This window comes from Psittacula echo (assembly GCF_963264785.1).
Source record: "Psittacula echo genome assembly, chromosome: 1".
NCBI lineage: Eukaryota > Metazoa > Chordata > Aves > Psittaciformes > Psittacidae > Psittacula > Psittacula echo.
The window spans coordinates 107,256,272-107,275,199 of record NC_137735.1 but is presented as its reverse complement, the minus strand read 5'-3'; the positions used below and the strand labels follow the sequence as shown (position 1 = coordinate 107,275,199).

The 18,928-nt window shown below is 42.4% G+C and overlaps 1 protein-coding gene across 1 annotated transcript in view; it reads left to right on the top strand.

Annotated features, from left to right (window-relative positions):
• Positions 1–1,227: 1,227 nt before the first annotated feature.
• Positions 1,228–18,928, top strand: part of SULT4A1 (sulfotransferase family 4A member 1) — a gene marked incomplete at both ends in the record, with an annotated part of 31,024 nt that continues 13,323 nt past the window's right edge. The window contains one exon of the mRNA XM_080639203.1: positions 1,228–1,396. Coding sequence (XP_080495329.1) covers positions 1,228–1,396 — 169 coding nt within the window. The remainder of the gene's footprint in view (positions 1,397–18,928) is intronic.

Sequence of the window (18,928 nt, the reverse complement as noted above, 5' to 3'; positions counted from 1 at the left end):
CAAGTCAGAATTGGCAGGGGATGTGCTGGGCACCTGCCCAGTCAGGGGCTGGGTGCTCAGGCCCGAGCCCACCTGCCTCATGCTGTAATGAAAGCTGTTCCCCTACTGTTCCCCTACCAGATACAAAGAAATTTGGAAGAGGGGACCAGGAAGAAAAGCTTAGTGCGTAAAAACCAGATACGGGTTTAAACCTGAACACTGAAAGGTGCAAACAATCTTAGTAGCCGAAAATAGTGGGCATGTACCCCCTTCCTCACTGTCTTGTACACACACACCTGTACTGTGCCTGGCTCAGTGCGAGGATAAGGACTACAAGAAAGACATTGGGGTGTTGGAGCAGGTCCAGAAAATGGCAGCAAAGCTGGTGAAGGGCCTGGAGAATATGTCTTATGAGGAATGGCTGAGGGAACTGAGGGTGTTCAGTCTGGAGAAGGCGCGGGGGGGGGGAAGAGCTTATTGCTTTCTACAACTTACTGACAGCAGGTTGTGGTGTGGTGGAAGGCGGTCTCTTCTCCCAAGTAATAAGTGATAGGACAAGAGGTAACGGCCTCAAGCTGTGCCAGGGGAGGTTTAGATTGGGCATTAGGTAACATTTCTTCGCAGAGAAGGCGCTCAGGCATTGGAACAGGCTGCCCAGGGGAGTGGTGGAGTCAGCCTCCCTGGAACTATTCACGAACCATGTAGATGAGGCCATCAGTGACATGGTTTAGTGGTGGGCTTGGCAGTGCTGGGGTAATGGTTGGACTTGATGATCTTAAAGGTCTTTTCCAACCTAATCGATTCTATGATTCTGTAACTACCCAGTGCACCTGACCACGGCTGCTCACCCCCCAGCCCGCTATCCGCCCTCTTGTGCGGCCGGGTTCTGGCACTGCCGCAACACGGCGCAGCAGAGGTGAAAGCAGGCACCCCCAGCTGCTTCCGCCTCTGCCCACCCGGCTGCGGGACCATGTGCGTGAAGCGGCCCGCCCGGAGAGCAGAGGTACCGAGGGTCGCGCAGGGTTGGGGGGGGGGGGCGGTCAGCCAGCCCCTCAGACGCTGCCGCCGTTAGCGCCGAGCATGACATCACCGCGCGCGGAGCCCATGCGCCGCCGGCCCCGCGCCCCCTGCCGGTGCGTGCGTGGGGGCGTGCCGGGGGCTGGGGCTGCCGCGCCGAGCCCGCACCGCAGCCACCCCCGGCCCCACACCTCAGGTACAACCCCCCCACCGCGGCCGACAGGGAAAAGGATGGCGGAGAGCGAGGCCGAGACCCCTAGTACGCCCGGCGAGTTCGAGAGCAAGTACTTCGAGTACAATGGGGTGCGGCTGCCACCCTTCTGCCGGGGGAAGATGGAGGAGATCGCCAATTTCCCGGTGAGGGACAGCGACGTCTGGATTGTCACCTACCCCAAATCAGGTAGGCTGGCCCCATCCCATCCCCGCTGGTCTGGGGCTGCCCGGGGGTGGTTTGTCCTCTCCGCGCCCCGCGCTTGCAGGGAGGCGCCTCCCGGGCCCGCGGCGGCTGTCCCCTCCTGGCGAGCGGTGCGCAGCGGCGGCGGGTCCCCGCGGGAGGGCCAGGACGAGGCCTGCGCCCCACCACCACCTGCGTGTGTGGCGAAGTCGGCGGTCTCCGAAGCCCCTCCGAGTTGGGCGTCCTCCGCCCGCCCCGCGCCCTAGGCACAGGTGGGGGGTGGCAGCACTTGGGGGTACCCACCGGGTTTAGGTGCACCGCCAGCGCTGCGTGCTGCCGCCAGTGGTCCTCGCCTCGGCAGTGCCGGTGCCCACCAGCTGTAGCACTCGGGGGTAAAGATGCTGCTCCGAGCAAGGGAAACCTCCCTCAGCGTTTATGTATTGAAGCAGAAATGTGTATTTCCACATACAGACTTCTGATGTGGCACACAGGTTTACTGTCTGTGCCCCAGCCTTCTGTATTACGCTCCCGAGGCTGCCGCCCAAATCGTTCTGGAAGAGCATGTGCTCAAAGTACGTTCTTGCTGTGCTGTCTGAATTACCAGAAATATCTCCTGCTTGCAACATAAGTGTGCGTTTCTCTAGTGAACGCATCCTTTGGCTGTTTTATACTATTCGGTATCTGCTTTTAATATCATATTTCTTCGTTTCTTATCCTCTCAGTTTCCAAGCAAAAATGTTGAAAGAGAATTAACAGAGACATAGTGCTGCCTGCAGAGGCAGACAATATGGTAGCTTTGTAACCCACCTGATAAAAACAGATAGACTCTTCCTTATTAAGTGACTTTTTTCCTGACAAAAAGATGATCTCTTCCTAGAAAATTCAAAGTTCACTGGTGTTAACAGATGTTAGCTCTGTCAATACCCTTGAAATGATGTTTCAGTGTCATAGGCTTCTGACTTACCTCATTGTTATATGAATGGCTAATGCTTTTCAATTTTTTGATGTGCTGTTTCATATTTTCTACAATGCACTATCGTGTTTATTTCTCAAGCAGTTTCAAGTATTTGTCTGCAAATCTCTTTGATGTTTCATTACTAATGATGCTTTTAAAGACTGTCTAGAGCTTGTTAGATGCATACATTAGATAAGGGGTAGTATGTAGACAGATGACCCTCAGAATGCTAGGATTAGGAGCAGGCAGTTACATCTTTATTGTTCTTTTAAACTGTCTTCCTAATGCTTTATAGCATGCAGCAAGAACACTATTTAATTCTTTCAGATTTAAAATTTTAGTTTGTGAATCTGGGTTTACAATGTTCTTATGTTAGTATCTCACTCCAGCTCCATACTGGCGGATCGTTAAACATCCTCAGCTAACCTCAGTTTCCAGCAGCCGGGCACAATATAGCTAATACATCAGCTGGCAACAGCTTAGTTTTGATGGCTATACAGTTGGCTATGGAAAGCCAGATTGCATAATCATATTTAATTTGCTACTATTTTGTGAATATAGCAACATCATATTAGGTCTCTTGAGGCCCCAGCTGAGGGAGAACATTTACAAAGTTAGTGGCAGTGCTTACTGCAAGAGGATTTATTGACAGTTACTGTGGAAGAAGGAAAAGGAAGACTGACAACTGGGACCCCAGCACTGAAGTTGGTGCTGTGTGGAGGAGCTGGGGGAACAGTCATGGGATCAAAATAGGGGCCATGTTTTACTTGCCAGGAAAGAGAATACTTAAGTCTTGAGGAATCCTTGTCATGGCAATAGGCTCTAGATGATAATGTCTGCAAGCTTGACCTTTAGATAGCCTGAAGTCTACTGAGACCCTTGGAACTTGTTTTGTGAGCTGATTCTATGTGGCTTACAACTCGGTGCCTTATTTAGGGCTTCTGAATCAGTTATCAAAGGGTCTACTGGCTAGGGACAGGCATGTTAGTAGAAATTAGGCTGCCCTAACATGGTTCCCATTGATTTAGCCAAGGTCATGCAGGAAGTCTACAGCAAAGCCGGAATGTAAATACAAAACCCTGAGCTGTTCTGCATTACCTTAAGTACAATTTTATCTTCCTGTCAGTAGCATTGACGAAGATTTTTCTCTTCACTGGAGCTAATTAGAATTTTCATAATGTTGCTGTAATGAAAAAAAGTAGGTTTATGAAACAGATTTCATGCACAAAATACAGTTTTCTGTGGTAAAATACTTTTAAGGTTTTTATAATCTGTAAAGGTAAAAAATGGTTGTTATCTATATTTATTAATTACATTTGAACAAAATTTCAGGAATATTTTTGACAATGGAATTTTAGGAAAAGAAAAATGCACCAATGTCAGATAGGTTGAATAAAAAACTCTTGTTGTTCTTAGGGAAATCCGTTTTGTTCAGTGTTTCATCAGCTCTTCATCTGCTCAGACTGTGGAAAATACACAAGTTTGTCTGCTAGATGTGTGAGAGGCCAGAGCTTCTAGCTCTTACTGAGGCCTATGGTATAGTCTAATAGCACAAGACTCCATCAGTAGCTATTGACCATAAATGTTGGTTTATCTGGCAACGAAAATACACAAGTGGCGTACAGGGTCAGGACTGCTTTAGTAGTCTAGGGACTGATGCAGTAGTATGTGTGCCATTTTGAAGACGTTAAACTCTGCAAGATTGGACGAAAGAGCTCTAAACATATGAAGTGGAGATAGTGCTTGGAAATGGAGATATTGGTAAATTGAGAGTTACCCAGGAAAAAGCTGGTCCAATAATGGTAGCAAATTGAATGTACAGTGGCCTTACTGGGAATAATGTAATAAGCCTAATGGAAAATGACTGTGCTTTAATGGGATTTCCACTGATGAATGGCTAAACCATGATACTCCTTGTATCTTTAATTATTCTTAACACCTGTGTCCAGTCCATGGTAACAGCTTTTGGGAGCTGCTGAACTAGAAGAAGCTTCTGCCTAAGATCCAGAGATTCATTTAGTCATGTAAACATGCGAAAGAGCATACATGCTTATGCATATGGTAGAGCTGTAATTACAGAAATCCTTTTTATGATGGTGCATAATTTTAAGTCAGGTGTGCTACCACTCTTGAAGAAATGCAGCCACAAGTTTCATCTTTCATTTAACGTTTTCATATAGAATGGGCAGGCTGAATGGGACACGCTGAGATTTACAGTAGTTGCAAGTTTAAAATGGAATACCATTCTCTATAGCATTAAATAATTGGAGTTTACAGAACAGATTGCTTCACAGATAAGGTACAGATGCAATATTCAGAGGAAACACTGCATCTCTCTCATAGCTTTTCTTAAATCTTCTCATACAGTGGGCTTTTTGTACCCTGCTTGAAAATTAAGATTCTCCTCTACAAACTTAAAGTACAAAATTAATGTGTAAGCAGATTCTTTCATGGTATTCCCTCAGTCACCATGACAAGATTAGATGTCTGTTAAGGTCAATTATTTCAGTAGAATTAAGTCAGTCCCTGAATTATGGTATTGAGTCCAGGTTCACTTAGTATTTTGCTGTGTCTTACGATGCTAACCCCTGACTGTAGGTGATCTGTCCATTTGCTTTCCTCGTAAGTGGTGTACAGTAGCTCTGTTAATACCATCTTGTATCTGAATGATTGTGCATTTTGCATTCTTGGGTCAAAGCCCACAGATTAATGCCTTTTGTAAAACTGGTAATTTGAAAAAGTGAGCTATTTACATTAGAAATGAAGCTGTCTCTCCCACGCTGATTATTTTGCCAAATAATTTTCTGGAGTGTGGGAAAATGTCAGTTGTTGGGTAAATACCAGCTTCAAGTTCAGCCAGTTCATAAGAACTCTCCCATTTAGTGCCAGACAACAGGTCAGAAGAGCAAGTACTGGATATGGCCTTTACCTGGAGGTGTGTTTGTTTTTTTTTTGCTTTATAGATAGTATTTTGAATTTTCCTTGCAGCACTGGATTTTTATAACTACCCATGAAGTTGTAGGGCATATGATGACTGACTCTAGGCCTTTGGCTTAATGAAGTGCCAACAGTGAATTTGCAGATCTGTTCAAGGACAGCTTGCTTGTGCGTACATTCATTGAATTGTCTTCTTTCACATTCTCTAACACTTACCTCAAGTGTTATATGAAGCGAACCAGAATAAGTTGAATTGAGTTGTCCATTGGTTTATTTGTTTGAAAGATTCTTTATGTGTAGAAGAAGGTCATGCTTCTCATTTCATCTCTTAGTAAACTGCATTGCACGCATTGTGGCTGTTCCATCTCCTGTTCTGCATGCATACTATGCTTTTATCCTCTTCTATTTCCAGCACTCCTGAATCAATCACTTCCTCTTGCTGGGATACTGGTATGCCCCTGTCCCTTCCCTAGCTGATAGGAGGAGCTCTGTTCATCCCTGTTAATCTTTCCATGGCGGGGACACTGTGTACCCCAGGGTCGTCTTGTATTATTGGTGTCCCTGCCCATGGCAGGGGGGTTGGAAGTAGATGATCTTAAGGTCCTTTCCAACCCTAACTATTCTATGATTCTATGATTATGGGGAAACAGTTTGATCCATTAACCATTACACCGGTGACTATTACAGCTGCTGGGTTGTGAGCCAGATCTAAAAAGTACAGCATAAACCCCACTTTTCTTGTTTATTTAATTCTCCACTAAAATAATAGACTTTTGCTCATCAACATCTAGAAGATTCTTTAATCAGACTCAGCACTCAAATGTTACTGCACTTCAGGCAAAGGGAGTCTTGAACCACTGGGATGTAGACACATTTAGCTTTCTTTGGGCTGTGAAATTGGTTTAAAGATTTCTTATTTCTGGCCTATTGCTTTCTCCACTTTCCAATCAGTCTTAGCTGTCTGTGGGACCAAGGTTTAAAAACATAGGTAAAATGTCTTGATTTAAGAAACACACTACAAGGAAAATGTACCAAATCACTATGCCCTGAGTGAGATCTTGCTTTGTTTGTCTTGTGCAATCCTATCCTTCATATTTTCTGCAGACTCTAAAAAGCTCTTGGCAATGAGGTTATGTCTACTAGTAAGATTGTTTTGTGGTTCTTAGGTATTGTTGTACTGCACAATAATTTTCTTATCATTCAATATAAAGAGTAATATTGCTTGATTAAGATTACATGGCTACACATAACTTACGCTTCCAGGGGTGTCCTGCAGCCTGAGGACATCTAACCCATCAGTTAACATACCTGCTGTTACCTGCCACAGCAATTAGTGAGTAGGTGATAGGTCTGCACAGACCTACATGGATTAAATAGCATGTCAGGGAATCACTGTGCCTGTATCCTCTATTACCTACCTGTAAGCATACCTCACTTATGTCTTGGTAAGATGTACTTATTTAGTGCCATGGCTTGCTGCCTAGCTAGCTAACATCTACTAGTGACCACTGTATGATGTGGCACACCGATAAGCCACACAAGGAATCCAGGTCTTCTGACCTACCCAGATATACATAGATCCAACACTGCTTACAGTCTGTCTTGATTTGCACAATCATAAATAAGAGGAGAATCAGATTGAAAGGTTGCCCAAAATGTGTTCAGACTGTGGGAGTTTCGGAGCTGTGGAGCTGTCAGGTACAGTGACATGAGGCAGTTGCGGCGGACTGCAGAGGTTTACCCTGGTACTGGCAAGTCTGAGATGACTGTATAGCATTGTAGCTGAAGCTCCTTGGGGAACACGAGCATCCACATGGATGTTTGTATGTTAGCTTAGTTGACTTGCCTTATTTTCCAGAGTTCTCGTATGGAACTCCTCCCAAGAGTTTTGCTGGTATTATTTTGTAATAAGTTTTGCAGTTGCAAAAGGACTAGATCATAGAATCATAGAATAGTTAGGGTTGGAAAGGACCTTAAGATCATCTAGTTCCAATCCCCCTGCCATGGGCAGGGACACCTCACAATAAACCATGCCACCCAAGGCTCTGTCCAACCTGGCCTTGAACACTGCCAGGGATGGAGCATTCAAAACTTCCCTGGGCAACCCCTTCCAGTGCCTCACCACACTCACAGTAAAGAATTTCTTCCTTATATCCAATCTAAACTTCCCCTGTTTGAATTTTGACCCATTACCCCTTGTCCTATCACTACAGTCCCTAGTGAAGAGTCCCTCCCCAGCATCCCTATAGCCCCTGTTCAGATACTGGAAGGCTGCTATGAGGTCTCCATGCAGCCTTCTCTTCTCCAGGCCAAACAGCCCGAACTTCCTCAGCCTATCTTCATACAGGAGGTGCTCCAGTCCCCTGATCATCCTCGTGGCCCTCCTCTGGACTTGTTCCAATAGTTCCATGTCCTTTTTATGTTGAATAGTCATAGAATAGTTAGGGTTGGAAAGGACCTTAAGGTCATCTAGTTCCAACCCTCCTTGCACTAAACCATGTTGCCCAAAGGTCTGTCTGACCTGACCTTCTGCTATTCTGGATTTATACTTCTCTTCTTTTTGCAGGACTTTTGTGCCTTGTGCTTACTCCATTTTCATTTAAGAAATGAACGCAAATGTTACTGGCCCAGAGGCATGCCTCAAGATATCATGAGGTTCGCTTAAAAATCAATGGATTTTTTACACAAAATACATTTAGGATTCTTTTCCTTTGACTTCTGTTTTTTTAGGAAATATGCACACTCCTGAGCTCTTCCCTGTGACATGGTATGATAAGATACCTCTGTTAGTTTCATGAATGTGGATGAACAAGTTAATGTCTTTAAAATAAAAATATGGAATTTAACTTTTTCTTTTACAATAACATCACAGTTACTTGGTTTATCTATTTAAATTTTAAAGCTCAAATGTCATTCTGTTTTAATGGGATATGAACATGTATTAGTTCTCATACTAGCTGGCCAGAAAGAATGGACTTCTTATGCAAACAGAAAGGGAACAGCAAAGTGCATTGAGCGATGGAGGTGTTTTGTGAGCTGACCTTTTAGGAATGGATGTATTGGGTCCATATTTGAATCTGGTTTCATGCTCTTGGTAACTGATGTCATGTTCCTTTCACCAATTAGAAGAGTTTATACTCTGCAGCTTAAACTCACTCTGTTGAGGACCACTCAGGTGCAGAAGTAATAGCTGTAGACAAGTGTTTCTGGGTGTTAAGGCCACTGGGTTTCTGTGCTTTAGAAGTCCTTTTGAAACAGGTCTATCTTTTGTTTATCTTCTGTTTGCATAGCTCAGAATTCCTTCTGGTATTGACTCGGTTTTAAATACTGCTAGGCAAATAAATGATGAATAAAAGCATCAAATAATAAGTAATTGAAGACAGTGTCGAGTTGCCACTGATATGTTTGACTTGATTTCAGTGGGAGTAGAATTGAATAGGTTCTTACTGCCTCAAACAGGAAATAAAGGTGAAGAAAAATATTATTGTGGAGGAAAACTCCTTTTTGTTGCCTAGCTAGCAGTGTTTCTCTTGAGCTTTTTATCAAACCAGTGAAGAGATGTTACTAGAGACAGAACAAATGGTTCCGAAGAGGAAGAATTCTCCAGCTACCTAACAGGTTTTGCTCGGTCTTTTGCAAATGTAGTGTAATTGCTTCCCTGCTGTGTAGTGCAGAACTCACACTTTTTGAAAGCTGGGAAAAAAAGAAAAGATTTTACTTGGTGTAAAAAGCTATTCTGGACATGTGAAATTACTGTTGACTGCATTAGATGATAATGACCTCAAAGACTAAAGAGTTAGAAAATTATGTAAATCAGCCAAACCCAACAGCCAGTCATAGCAAAGGTATTAATGGAAGGAAGCAAAATGCTCGAACATTGGACTGAATTAGATTAAGCACACATCATTTTTCATTCTTATTATGCAGTCAGAAGAGTTTTTGCTCCTGTTGGGCACAGTAGGGATTCATATACCCTGTGGAACTACCCCCTATATTGTCCCGTCAATGCTGCTTCAGATGTGATGCAAGGTTTGGTGTACTACTGGGTATGTGATATGACTTTTTGGCTGAAGATTCTGTGACCTTGGAGAAGTTATATAATCTTGGTCTACATTTTCCACTGCAAGCATGTGGATGTATTTCTTCTCTACTGGAATGTATTACGAAAAGAAATTCTCTTGGACAACAGGTGTCATCTATGTTTTTGTAGGGGAACAAGCAAATTATGGCTCTGAAATTGAATTAAGCATCTAGGTATTAAAGCTGAGCGTGTAATAATGCTAGTATGTAGGAATGCTTTCCCTGCAGCGTGAGGGAGCAAAGAACAGAGGATTGATAACATGAATAACGTGAGAAGGCTGCATGAAGACCTCATAGCAGCTTCCCAGTATCTGAACAGGGGCTATAGGGATGCTGGGGAGGGACTCTTCACTAGGGACTGTAGTGATAGGACAAGGGGTAATGGGTCAAAATTCAAACAGGGGAAGTTTAGATTGGATATAAGGAAGAAATTCTTTACTGTGAGTGTGGTGAGGCACTGGAAGGGGTTGCCCAGGGAAGTTTTGAATGCTCCATCCCTGGCAGTGTTCAAGGCCAGGTTGGACAGAGCCTTGGGTGGCATGGTTTATTGTGAGGTGTCCCTGCCCATGGCAGGGGGATTGGAACTAGATGATCTTAAGGTCCTTTCCAACCCTAACTATTCTATGATTCTATGAATCACCCAGTATCTCATCACTTTGACCCTATTTAGAGTTTCTGTAACACCTTGGAGAATCCAGGAAAGTAGGGCAGCAGAGCTGAAATAGTTATGTATACCAAAGTCTTTTATGGACTCTTACAAAGGAAATAAACCATTTGTGTCATGTGTTAATTCTTTAATGTGTTGTAAAAACTGAAGCAAGAGAAGTGTTTTGCTGTGTATGCATGCAGGCAAGACGTGCATGTCAGAGGAAACGGTCCATCATTATGACCTCTCAGCCAAGTTGGTCTATAAGCTTAGGAAAAGCACTCTGGGGCGAGTGAAGAAACACCAGGAAGGAAGCATATCATGGGGCTGCATGTGTAGGAGAGGTTTAGATGGGTACGTCTGAGGCAGTGGCTGAGATAGCAAAGGATAAAACGAGCAATGCTGGAGAAACAACCGAGGATGTATTTTTGTCACTAAATGCCAGAATCGATCTATAATAAAAAAAAAAAAAATCCAAGCTGATTTCGTATGCTGTTACCCACCTGCTCTTTATAGTGCATAATGTGAAGGCCATCATCCTTTATAAGACTGCAAGTCCTAGATGTGTAATGACATTAGATCACCTTATGGGACATAAGACACTGGTGCTGAGTTAGCTTTTCACTGCATTCACTGTGTGAATAATAAATTCGTCTAAAGCAACAAAATGAGACAAGCATGAAGTTGGTGAGATGAGAATCATGCTCAGAAGGCACACTGACTGTACATAGAATCATAGAATAGTTAGGGTTGGAAAGGACCATCTAGCTTCAACCCCACTGCCCTGGAACATGCAGCAGAACAGATCTGGCAGTATGCTGGCTGCTTTGCAGTGTTCTGTGGATGCAGAGGAATCGTAAACCCAGGTTAATCATGCAGTAAAATGCCTGTTTACTGCTGATCAGGGTTGCTAAAGTATCACAGAACAGCTACAGGCATTGCTAAAATTGGATTGCTTTATGCATATATAGCTGAAGTGCACATTAATAATGATCAGTGTCAATGCTTCAGGGATCACCAGTGCTTTCTATCAGAAATAGTGTGTTCTTTTCAAGGAGTGTGCTGCAATACTGAGAAAACCTGTGGTGATATAGATTGGCTGATCCCCTTTTATGTTTCCAGTTAGATTTATTTCCAATTCTGAAGAGCAGAATAGAAATAGAATATAAATAGCTGTAGTTTGCCTAAAACTACAATTCAGCAGACAGAGGGAATGAATGACTGTGTGCTAAATATGAGTGGGGTCATAGGTACCTTGCGAAGAATGGTTTTGCTTAGGGCACCTATGATTTGAGGAGGATTCTGTTTGAGACAAAATGCTTTACTCCCTGACCTAGGACAACCACTAGCTGATGAAACAGGCTGAGCAGTTTCATGCATAAAGGGTAAACAATGTTTCTTGAAATTCTGAAACAAATGTGCTGCTTTTTTTTCGTGTAAAACTCTTATGTGCAGTGGTTTCACATTATACTATTGATGTGCTGTTGACTTTCATCTAATGTATGAAAATGCACTTTAATGTGTAGGCAGGTTTTGCCTAACAATTTTTCTAGAAGGGATTGAAACTGAAGCATAGAATTGCATTTGGGTAGTGACAGATGTCTTCTGAAATATGCTTACCGTGTGGAGGGAGGACCATGTTCGCAGCAAAGGGTATGAGAACTACCTCAACATAGGTGTCTAACATGGATGTCCTATTGTCTTCTGCCTTCTGATCCTGTTTCACTCAGCAGAGCTCACTGCGATGCTATGCATTTAGCCATGCACCATACTACAACTCTGTAGAACCAAGCACAGAAAGTCACATAGTTGTCCTAGAAATCAGTGGCCCTAAGAGTAACTATGCACTTCTCTTCAAAATAATAAAGTCCTTGAGAGTGATTTTAAAAAACAATGACTCGCCATTACGGCAAAGTTACCTTCTGCATTGTTATCCTTGATACAGTGTTGCATCACCTGTATGGAAATTAATAGAGATTAGACACAGTGGAGAGACTTACTGTTGGAGATTGAGCTCCTGCTGGCGTAATGTACAATGCAATTTAGGCATGTTTTTGATATAGGGTCTACAAGGCTGGGAGAACAGACTGCCAGAGGAAGCAGGAAGGCAGGATACAACTGCAGTAAGATGGGGTAAAGGCATGTACCTTCTTATGCACGCTCAGAGAGGAAGTGAGATTTGAAAATTTGTTAATACACCTTTTGCTTATCACTGTGAAGAGGTGCCACTGTTAGTTTATGTGGCCAGGATTTGCCAGATGATTTTCAGATGCTTGAGACAGAATCTACCCTGTGGCCTGTATTAGCCAATAAAAGTACTCTTCGCCTGTGAATTAGTGTCCTGTTAGCCAATCCTTTGGTAAAACTGCTCACACCGTTACTAAAGGCATGGTGTTTCTGAATTGGGTTGTGAGGATGCCCATCAAAGGGAAGAGCCTGGGGAAAACAGGTCACAACTGAATGTCCTGGGTTGACTTTGGACCTGGTCAACCTTGAATAAGTATGGGAAGGGTGGAAAGGGATGTCATTGTGTCAGTTGGTAAGGGAGCAAGCAAGCTTATCTGTTATTTTCACGTTCTTGACGTTATGCTATAATTTATTTTTTGTTCTTTTAGCATGATAGGTGTTGTGCTTTTATATCATGGGAGCATGTTTGATTGGCAAGTAGAAACTGAAAGAGAAATAATCTAAGTATATGGGTAGATACGCTCTTTTAGAAGCATCTGAAGTAGTGCAGGATGTTAGTGTCCTTAGCCAGCTGTTTGTAATTTTTCTTAAAGAACAACCTGCAATATTTTGTGTGAATGTATTCTAGTTTGTACCAGGCAAAATTTGGTAGGTGAGTTTATGCCAAAAGTGGAAACTTTTTAAGCTAATTTGGCTGATCTAATTTTAAGTGAATTGGTGTAGCTTCACACAAACTGCTCCGTTTGTGAGGACATCTGGTGCAGATATGATGAACATCCATATACATGGACATATTTTACCAACCCTGGTAAAGCTTAGAGAAAAGCAAAATACTTTTCCCTTTGAATATTTGATACCAAGAAATATCAGCTGTTGTTGAAGGACCTGTAAAAATCTGAGACATCTAGATATGATTGAAGCATGGATGTAGAGACAAGCATGAAGACACAAGCCATGAATCTTCAGTCAGAAGACAAATAAAGACAAATCTGTGGCTCCTGTGTTGGTTTTTTTCTTTTTTGGTTGTTGGGTTTTTTGGTGGTATTTGTTGGTTTGGTTTTGGGTTTTTTGGCTTGTTTTCGTTTTTTTTTTTTTTTTTTTAATCCCTAGATTTTGACCAGTCTGTGCACCTGACTCATAGCTGTTACAGTATTTATTACTTAGCCCTTGCTGCAGTGCATGTGAGGATGTTGTGGCTTAAGAGAGATAGAAAAGAAACATAAGACCTTACCCTGCTGGAACAGATTGGTGTAGGCATGGGTTAGATATAGTGATTAGAGAGTATGTGACTCTTGAGCTATTCTTCTGTTTATATAAAGTCTAAAGTAGGCAACCTAGACAATCCAGTTATCTGTTTCACTGTGGCTGCTCTAGTAACTAGTACACTCAACGGAGGCTCCAACTGGCTGTCATCTGTGCTATTTCCTTACTAGCACATTCCCTGATGACTTCGCGGTCTCTCAGTGTGCTCCCCAGCATGGTGGGGGATATAGCTGGAGCCAGGGACTCTTCCTGGAAAGTTATGGATGCGGCTGCCTTGTTTCAGGAAATGGATCTCTCTGGATGTGGGTTCAGTTGTTCTATATGTCCTCCCAGAGAGGTGGTAGGTGTGAAACATACTGCATTGCTTGCCTTGCTGTATGGAAGTGGAGATGTCTCTACAGTCAGTGCCTGGTCTGAGATGCACTGTGGTCAATACTGTGCTTTTTATCCTGCCCCCTATTGAGTAGTTAGTGTGCTAATGTAAGGGAGAATTAGGACTCAGGCCATTTTTTAAAAATAATACTAATGCATTAGCAGAAAAGAACACTGTTTTGTAAATTCATTAAAGCAGTGCTTTAGGATACTGTACACAATAGCAATAATTCTGTGGATAATACATGTATGTAAACAGTTCCATGACAGCTTTTTTACCAAACAGAAAGTACATTTTAGTGCTAAACAGTTTTCATAGTTTGTTGTTTACAGCCTGTAGTGAAACACATTTGAAACAACTTGGACTTAATGGACCCAAGTCTGCATTATCTAAGTCTGGTGAAAGACAAACAGAATTTAGCTTGTTGGTTTTGTTTTAAAACCCAGTAGCTGCAAGTGGAAGAATAAACTGGGTAATAAGTCTAAAAATCCAAGATTCTGCTTATTTAATGTTACTGGAAATCATGCAGTGAACACTTGTTTAAAATTCCATTTTACTTATGCTGCCGCCATCAGTTTCAAAAGACCTGGATTCTGTTTCTCATGTTCCGCAGAATCCCTTGACAGGTTGCTGTTGAACTTAGGGGCATTTAGGCCATTAAAAGGGGCATTAATCTTAGAGGATGAGTATTGAGTACTTTCTGAAAATTGGGCCCTCTAATACATGTTTAATTGGTCAATCAAAAATACTGATAACATTGCAATTTCTGCCTTTATTCTGAATCCTGAGCCTCATCTAGGAACAGAAGAATTGGAAAATGCCGTATCAAGGTCTATATGTGACTTTTAATAATAAAACGTGTTGGATTTATTATTGAAAACTATTGGAGGGTGAAGGTGACTCTTGTCATACTCACCTGCAGATATACACTGAAATTGGTGAAAGTGAAATGAGCTTGCAGGCAATTAGAACAAGGATGTGAGGAATTGCTTTACAGCACTTGCTAGGCCAATCTGATGGCTTTAGCAGCCTCATTTTTAATGAGCACTTGTATCTACCAATGCTATGAAAAACCCATGAGTTACAATGGGTCCATTGTATTGTATTAGCTGACACTTCATCAAGCATTGATAGATAAACAAAGTGCAACTAATTGAGAGAGCTAGAAGAGTGTTAGTATTAACATTAGTATTTATTTTATTTTTCCATGTGGTTTCCAAACAAGGGGGGAATAAAAGGAATATACCAAAGACCTTTGCATCCTCAAACTTCAGGTTTGTCCCATGTTAGCTGATACGCAGGGCAAAAAACTGAAATAAGCTACATTAGAAACCATGTAGGAAAGCAAAATTTCACAGGAAATTATTTGGTTTTATATCTACCACTTGACTTTGAACAAATCTCCGAGGTTTAGTGGCTATCTGGGAGGGTGCTAATGGCCAGAAAGTAGTGAGCACAGGGGCTGCTGTAGGCATGATAGAATTCTTAACGAGTCCTGATTTCTGAGTATCATTAGGCATCACAGAAGAGGACGGTACAGCCCAACTAACACACCTTCAAACTGCTGTGGTGGAGCTGCTTTTGACATGCTGTTATACAGAGTAGAAATGTGGTTCCACAGATAATTTGAAAGGATCTTCTGAAAACCTGCAAATTCTAGCAGTAGCTTATTGTCCTGGTTTACGCCCAGCCAGCAACCCAGAACCATGCAGCCACTCGCTTGCTCTTCCCCTTCCCCCCCTTCCTCCCCCCACTCCGGAGGGATGGGGAAGAGAATCAAAAGAATGTAACTCCCACGGGTTGAGATAAGAGCAGTCCAGTAACTGAGGTATAACACAAACCACTGCTGCTACCGCCAATAATAATAATGATAAGGGAAATAACAAAGGAAGGGAATACAACCACTCACCACCCACCGACCAGTACCCAACCCGATCCGAGAAGTGGTCTAGCCCTTCCAGGTAGCTGCCCCCAGTTTATATACCGGGCATGACGTGCTGTGGTATGGAATACCTCTTTGGTTAGTTTGGATCAGGTGTCCTGTCCCTGCTTCCTCCTGGCTTCCCCTCCTCCCTGGCAGAGCATGAGACTCAGAAAATCCTTGGTCAGAATAAACATTATGAGCAACAAGTAAAAACATCGGTGGTATCAGTGTTGTTCTCAGGCTGAGAGTCAAAAACACAGCACTGCACCAGCTACCAAGGAGAAAAATGACTGCTACTGCTGAACCCAGGACACTGATCACAGCTGTTTCCCATCCGTCTCTTATCAGATACTGTGTGATAAACTGGAACACTGTTTTATCCTGAGGTGTTGTATTGACATGACAAAAGAACTTGTCAGGGAAGAGCATTTCTCAGGTACATACAGTACACTGAAGTTCCTCAGATGCTGACTGGTTCAATTTTAGTTGGAAGTAGATAAATGTAAATGAATTACACATCTGTTTTGGCAATGTGACCTTGGAGGTAACAGGGCCAGCAGTCTTCCTCCAGGATGAAATGTAGATCTGCTGCAGTTAAAAGAAGGAAAAGTAGAATTGTTGGGTACTTCTGAATGTTGCATCTGGTGCCTCATGCCCAAAGGCTGACAGATTAATCCTGTTTGTCAATGACTGATTACTCCTCTGTACAATCCCAAGTGAGGCATGCATGCACATGCATGCGTTTCCAACAACACAAGGAGAAAATGATGGAAAATGCTAGAGATGTACAAGATCCACTGATTGTCTCCAGGAAGAACCTTGAGTTCATATGCATACGTGCTAGCTTTTCACTTAGTGACCTAATCCTTTAATTTCACTTAAATATTAATAACCCTCAAGTGAAAATAAATCATTGGCAGCCAGGCCAGAAATCTTTTCTTTAGCTTCCTTTTTGCCAGCAAGTATTGTAATTTTCTCTTTTACTAAGAAAGTTTCTGTGACATTTAGATCTAGTCAAGTTTTGAGATAGCCTGGGATTATTGGAGGTTATTCCCATCATCTCCTTTGAAAATCACAGTTTCTACAATTTTCTCTAGGTTCCACCCATAAACTGGTGGCTATTGCACATCTCTGCAGACATCACTTTTAGTCAGTTGGTTCAAATGGCCAATGTCTGTATGCTTTATACAGAGATGGGGAGTTAGGGACTGCAGCAGAAGACTCGCATTACACCTCCTGTGGGTGGCAAATGGAATAAATTATGCTAGCCCTGTCTAGGCTTAGGCTTCTCACCACATGCATAGGTATAGTACCCCAGTTTGTTTGGCTTTCCAGCCAGCTGGTGTTCCCAGGGGCTAATAAATCTTGCCCTAGAAGGTAGGTCTGGAATTTGGGTTGCCATTTGTCTGTTGCTAAGTTAAGCCATCATTTCTTAATCAAGAGAATATTCAGCTCTGGTATCGGTAATTTATCTTGCATTGGTTTTAATCCTCATAGAGATGTGAGGAGGTTATATATATCTGATTACATGCATAAAGGTTTTTAGCTAATTCTTTTTTAACAAATAAGCATATGGTTTGTTTGTTTTTTTAAAATAGGAGACCAGGTCAACGATAATTTTTTGATAACCATTGGGAATGTGAGAGATAAAGGTGTGAGATAAATGGGAATGTGTGAGATAAATGATAATTGACTAAGGGTGACAAGTTAAAAAAAACCCTCCAGAATTAAATCTCTAGTTTTCATTTGCATTAAGACCCTGAAAATCCTAAGCAGAGGAATTGAGTGCCAATGCGGGAAAAAATCAGGCTAATTTGGTGACAGAAGCAAAAACTAGCAGAGTTCATGGGTAGGAGAAATTAGGATCAGTGGTCCTACTGCAGGTGCAGGGAGGAGAGATTCTAACCTGCTGAATGGCCAGAAGCCAGATATCTGAACTGGCAGCTTGCAGTCCTCCCATTTGTAGAAGAGAGATTGCAGAAATACTGTTTGCTGTGTGAATTGGAATGGGATGGTGGAATATGAGCAGCACTATATACATGACTACAGTAATTTGTGTATGTAAGTGCTAATAATTAGTCTTGAGGATTACAGATTTAAAGCACTGTTTTAAAGAGCCTGTACTTGATATATTTATTTTTCCTTCTTGAATACCCACTATGTGACCAGCATTACTCTTTCAATGAATGACTGGTTTTGATGGAAGCCCATTTAGATCAAGATTTCTGAGTTTCCAAATGCCCACTTCTTTCTGAATCAGAACCCTTCTTCCCCATGCCTACTACATTAGTATGTCATTTCCTATCTCTGCAGTACTTCGTGGATCTCCTAGCAGTCAAGCCAAGCCTAGCTCAGGGCCACAGGTCTGAGCAGAACTGTGCAAGGCCATGGGGGCTGTGCTCCCTGGCCCTCACCTCCTATCTGGTAGAGTTTGTGGAGAGCTGGTACAGAACATGCTTTTCTCCTGAAGCTTCAATGTAGTTCTGCCTCAACCCTGCAACTCTTTGTATTCAGAGGTACAATGGAGATGGCTGCTTTTTGCTTACAGAGCAGCTAGTAGCAAACTGTTACAAAGTCCTAGTGGTGCTGTTTTCCCCATACAGTTACTCCTTTTCCTTTCATGGAACAAGCTTGCTGTAATAGCATTTTTCTTTGCAGGTGGAATTGGAAATAGAGAAATAAATTATGGAGATCCAGGGTGTCTCCTGTCAGAATAAATATTTAATGAGAACAAGGATTGTGCTCATTCAAAGTCACGAGGACTGATACTGAAGTACTGTATGTATGTTAATTTTAATGTATAAAATATATGGTTGGACTTAAAAATGCGGAGTGAACAGCCTCAGGGACAAGTGCGCATTAAGTCTGTCACAGCTGTCTCTGTGGGTGATGATAATGTAGAAGTATCTTCTTTTCCAAGCCATTTTAATTTATCCACAAATCAGTCAGGAAACAGAGGCATCTTAAAGTACTCACCCTCCAAAGCAATTCTTGGAGGCGTGTATTCTTTCACATTGTATCCAGACAGTGTTCACTTTAACTAACTTTTTTCAACTTTTCCTAGATCAGATTAAAAAATACATGAATAATGACATACTGGTGTTCTTTGCGTTGGAACAATGTACAGAATTCATACAAAACATGTCTGTTTGTGTGTACATCCATGCTCATTA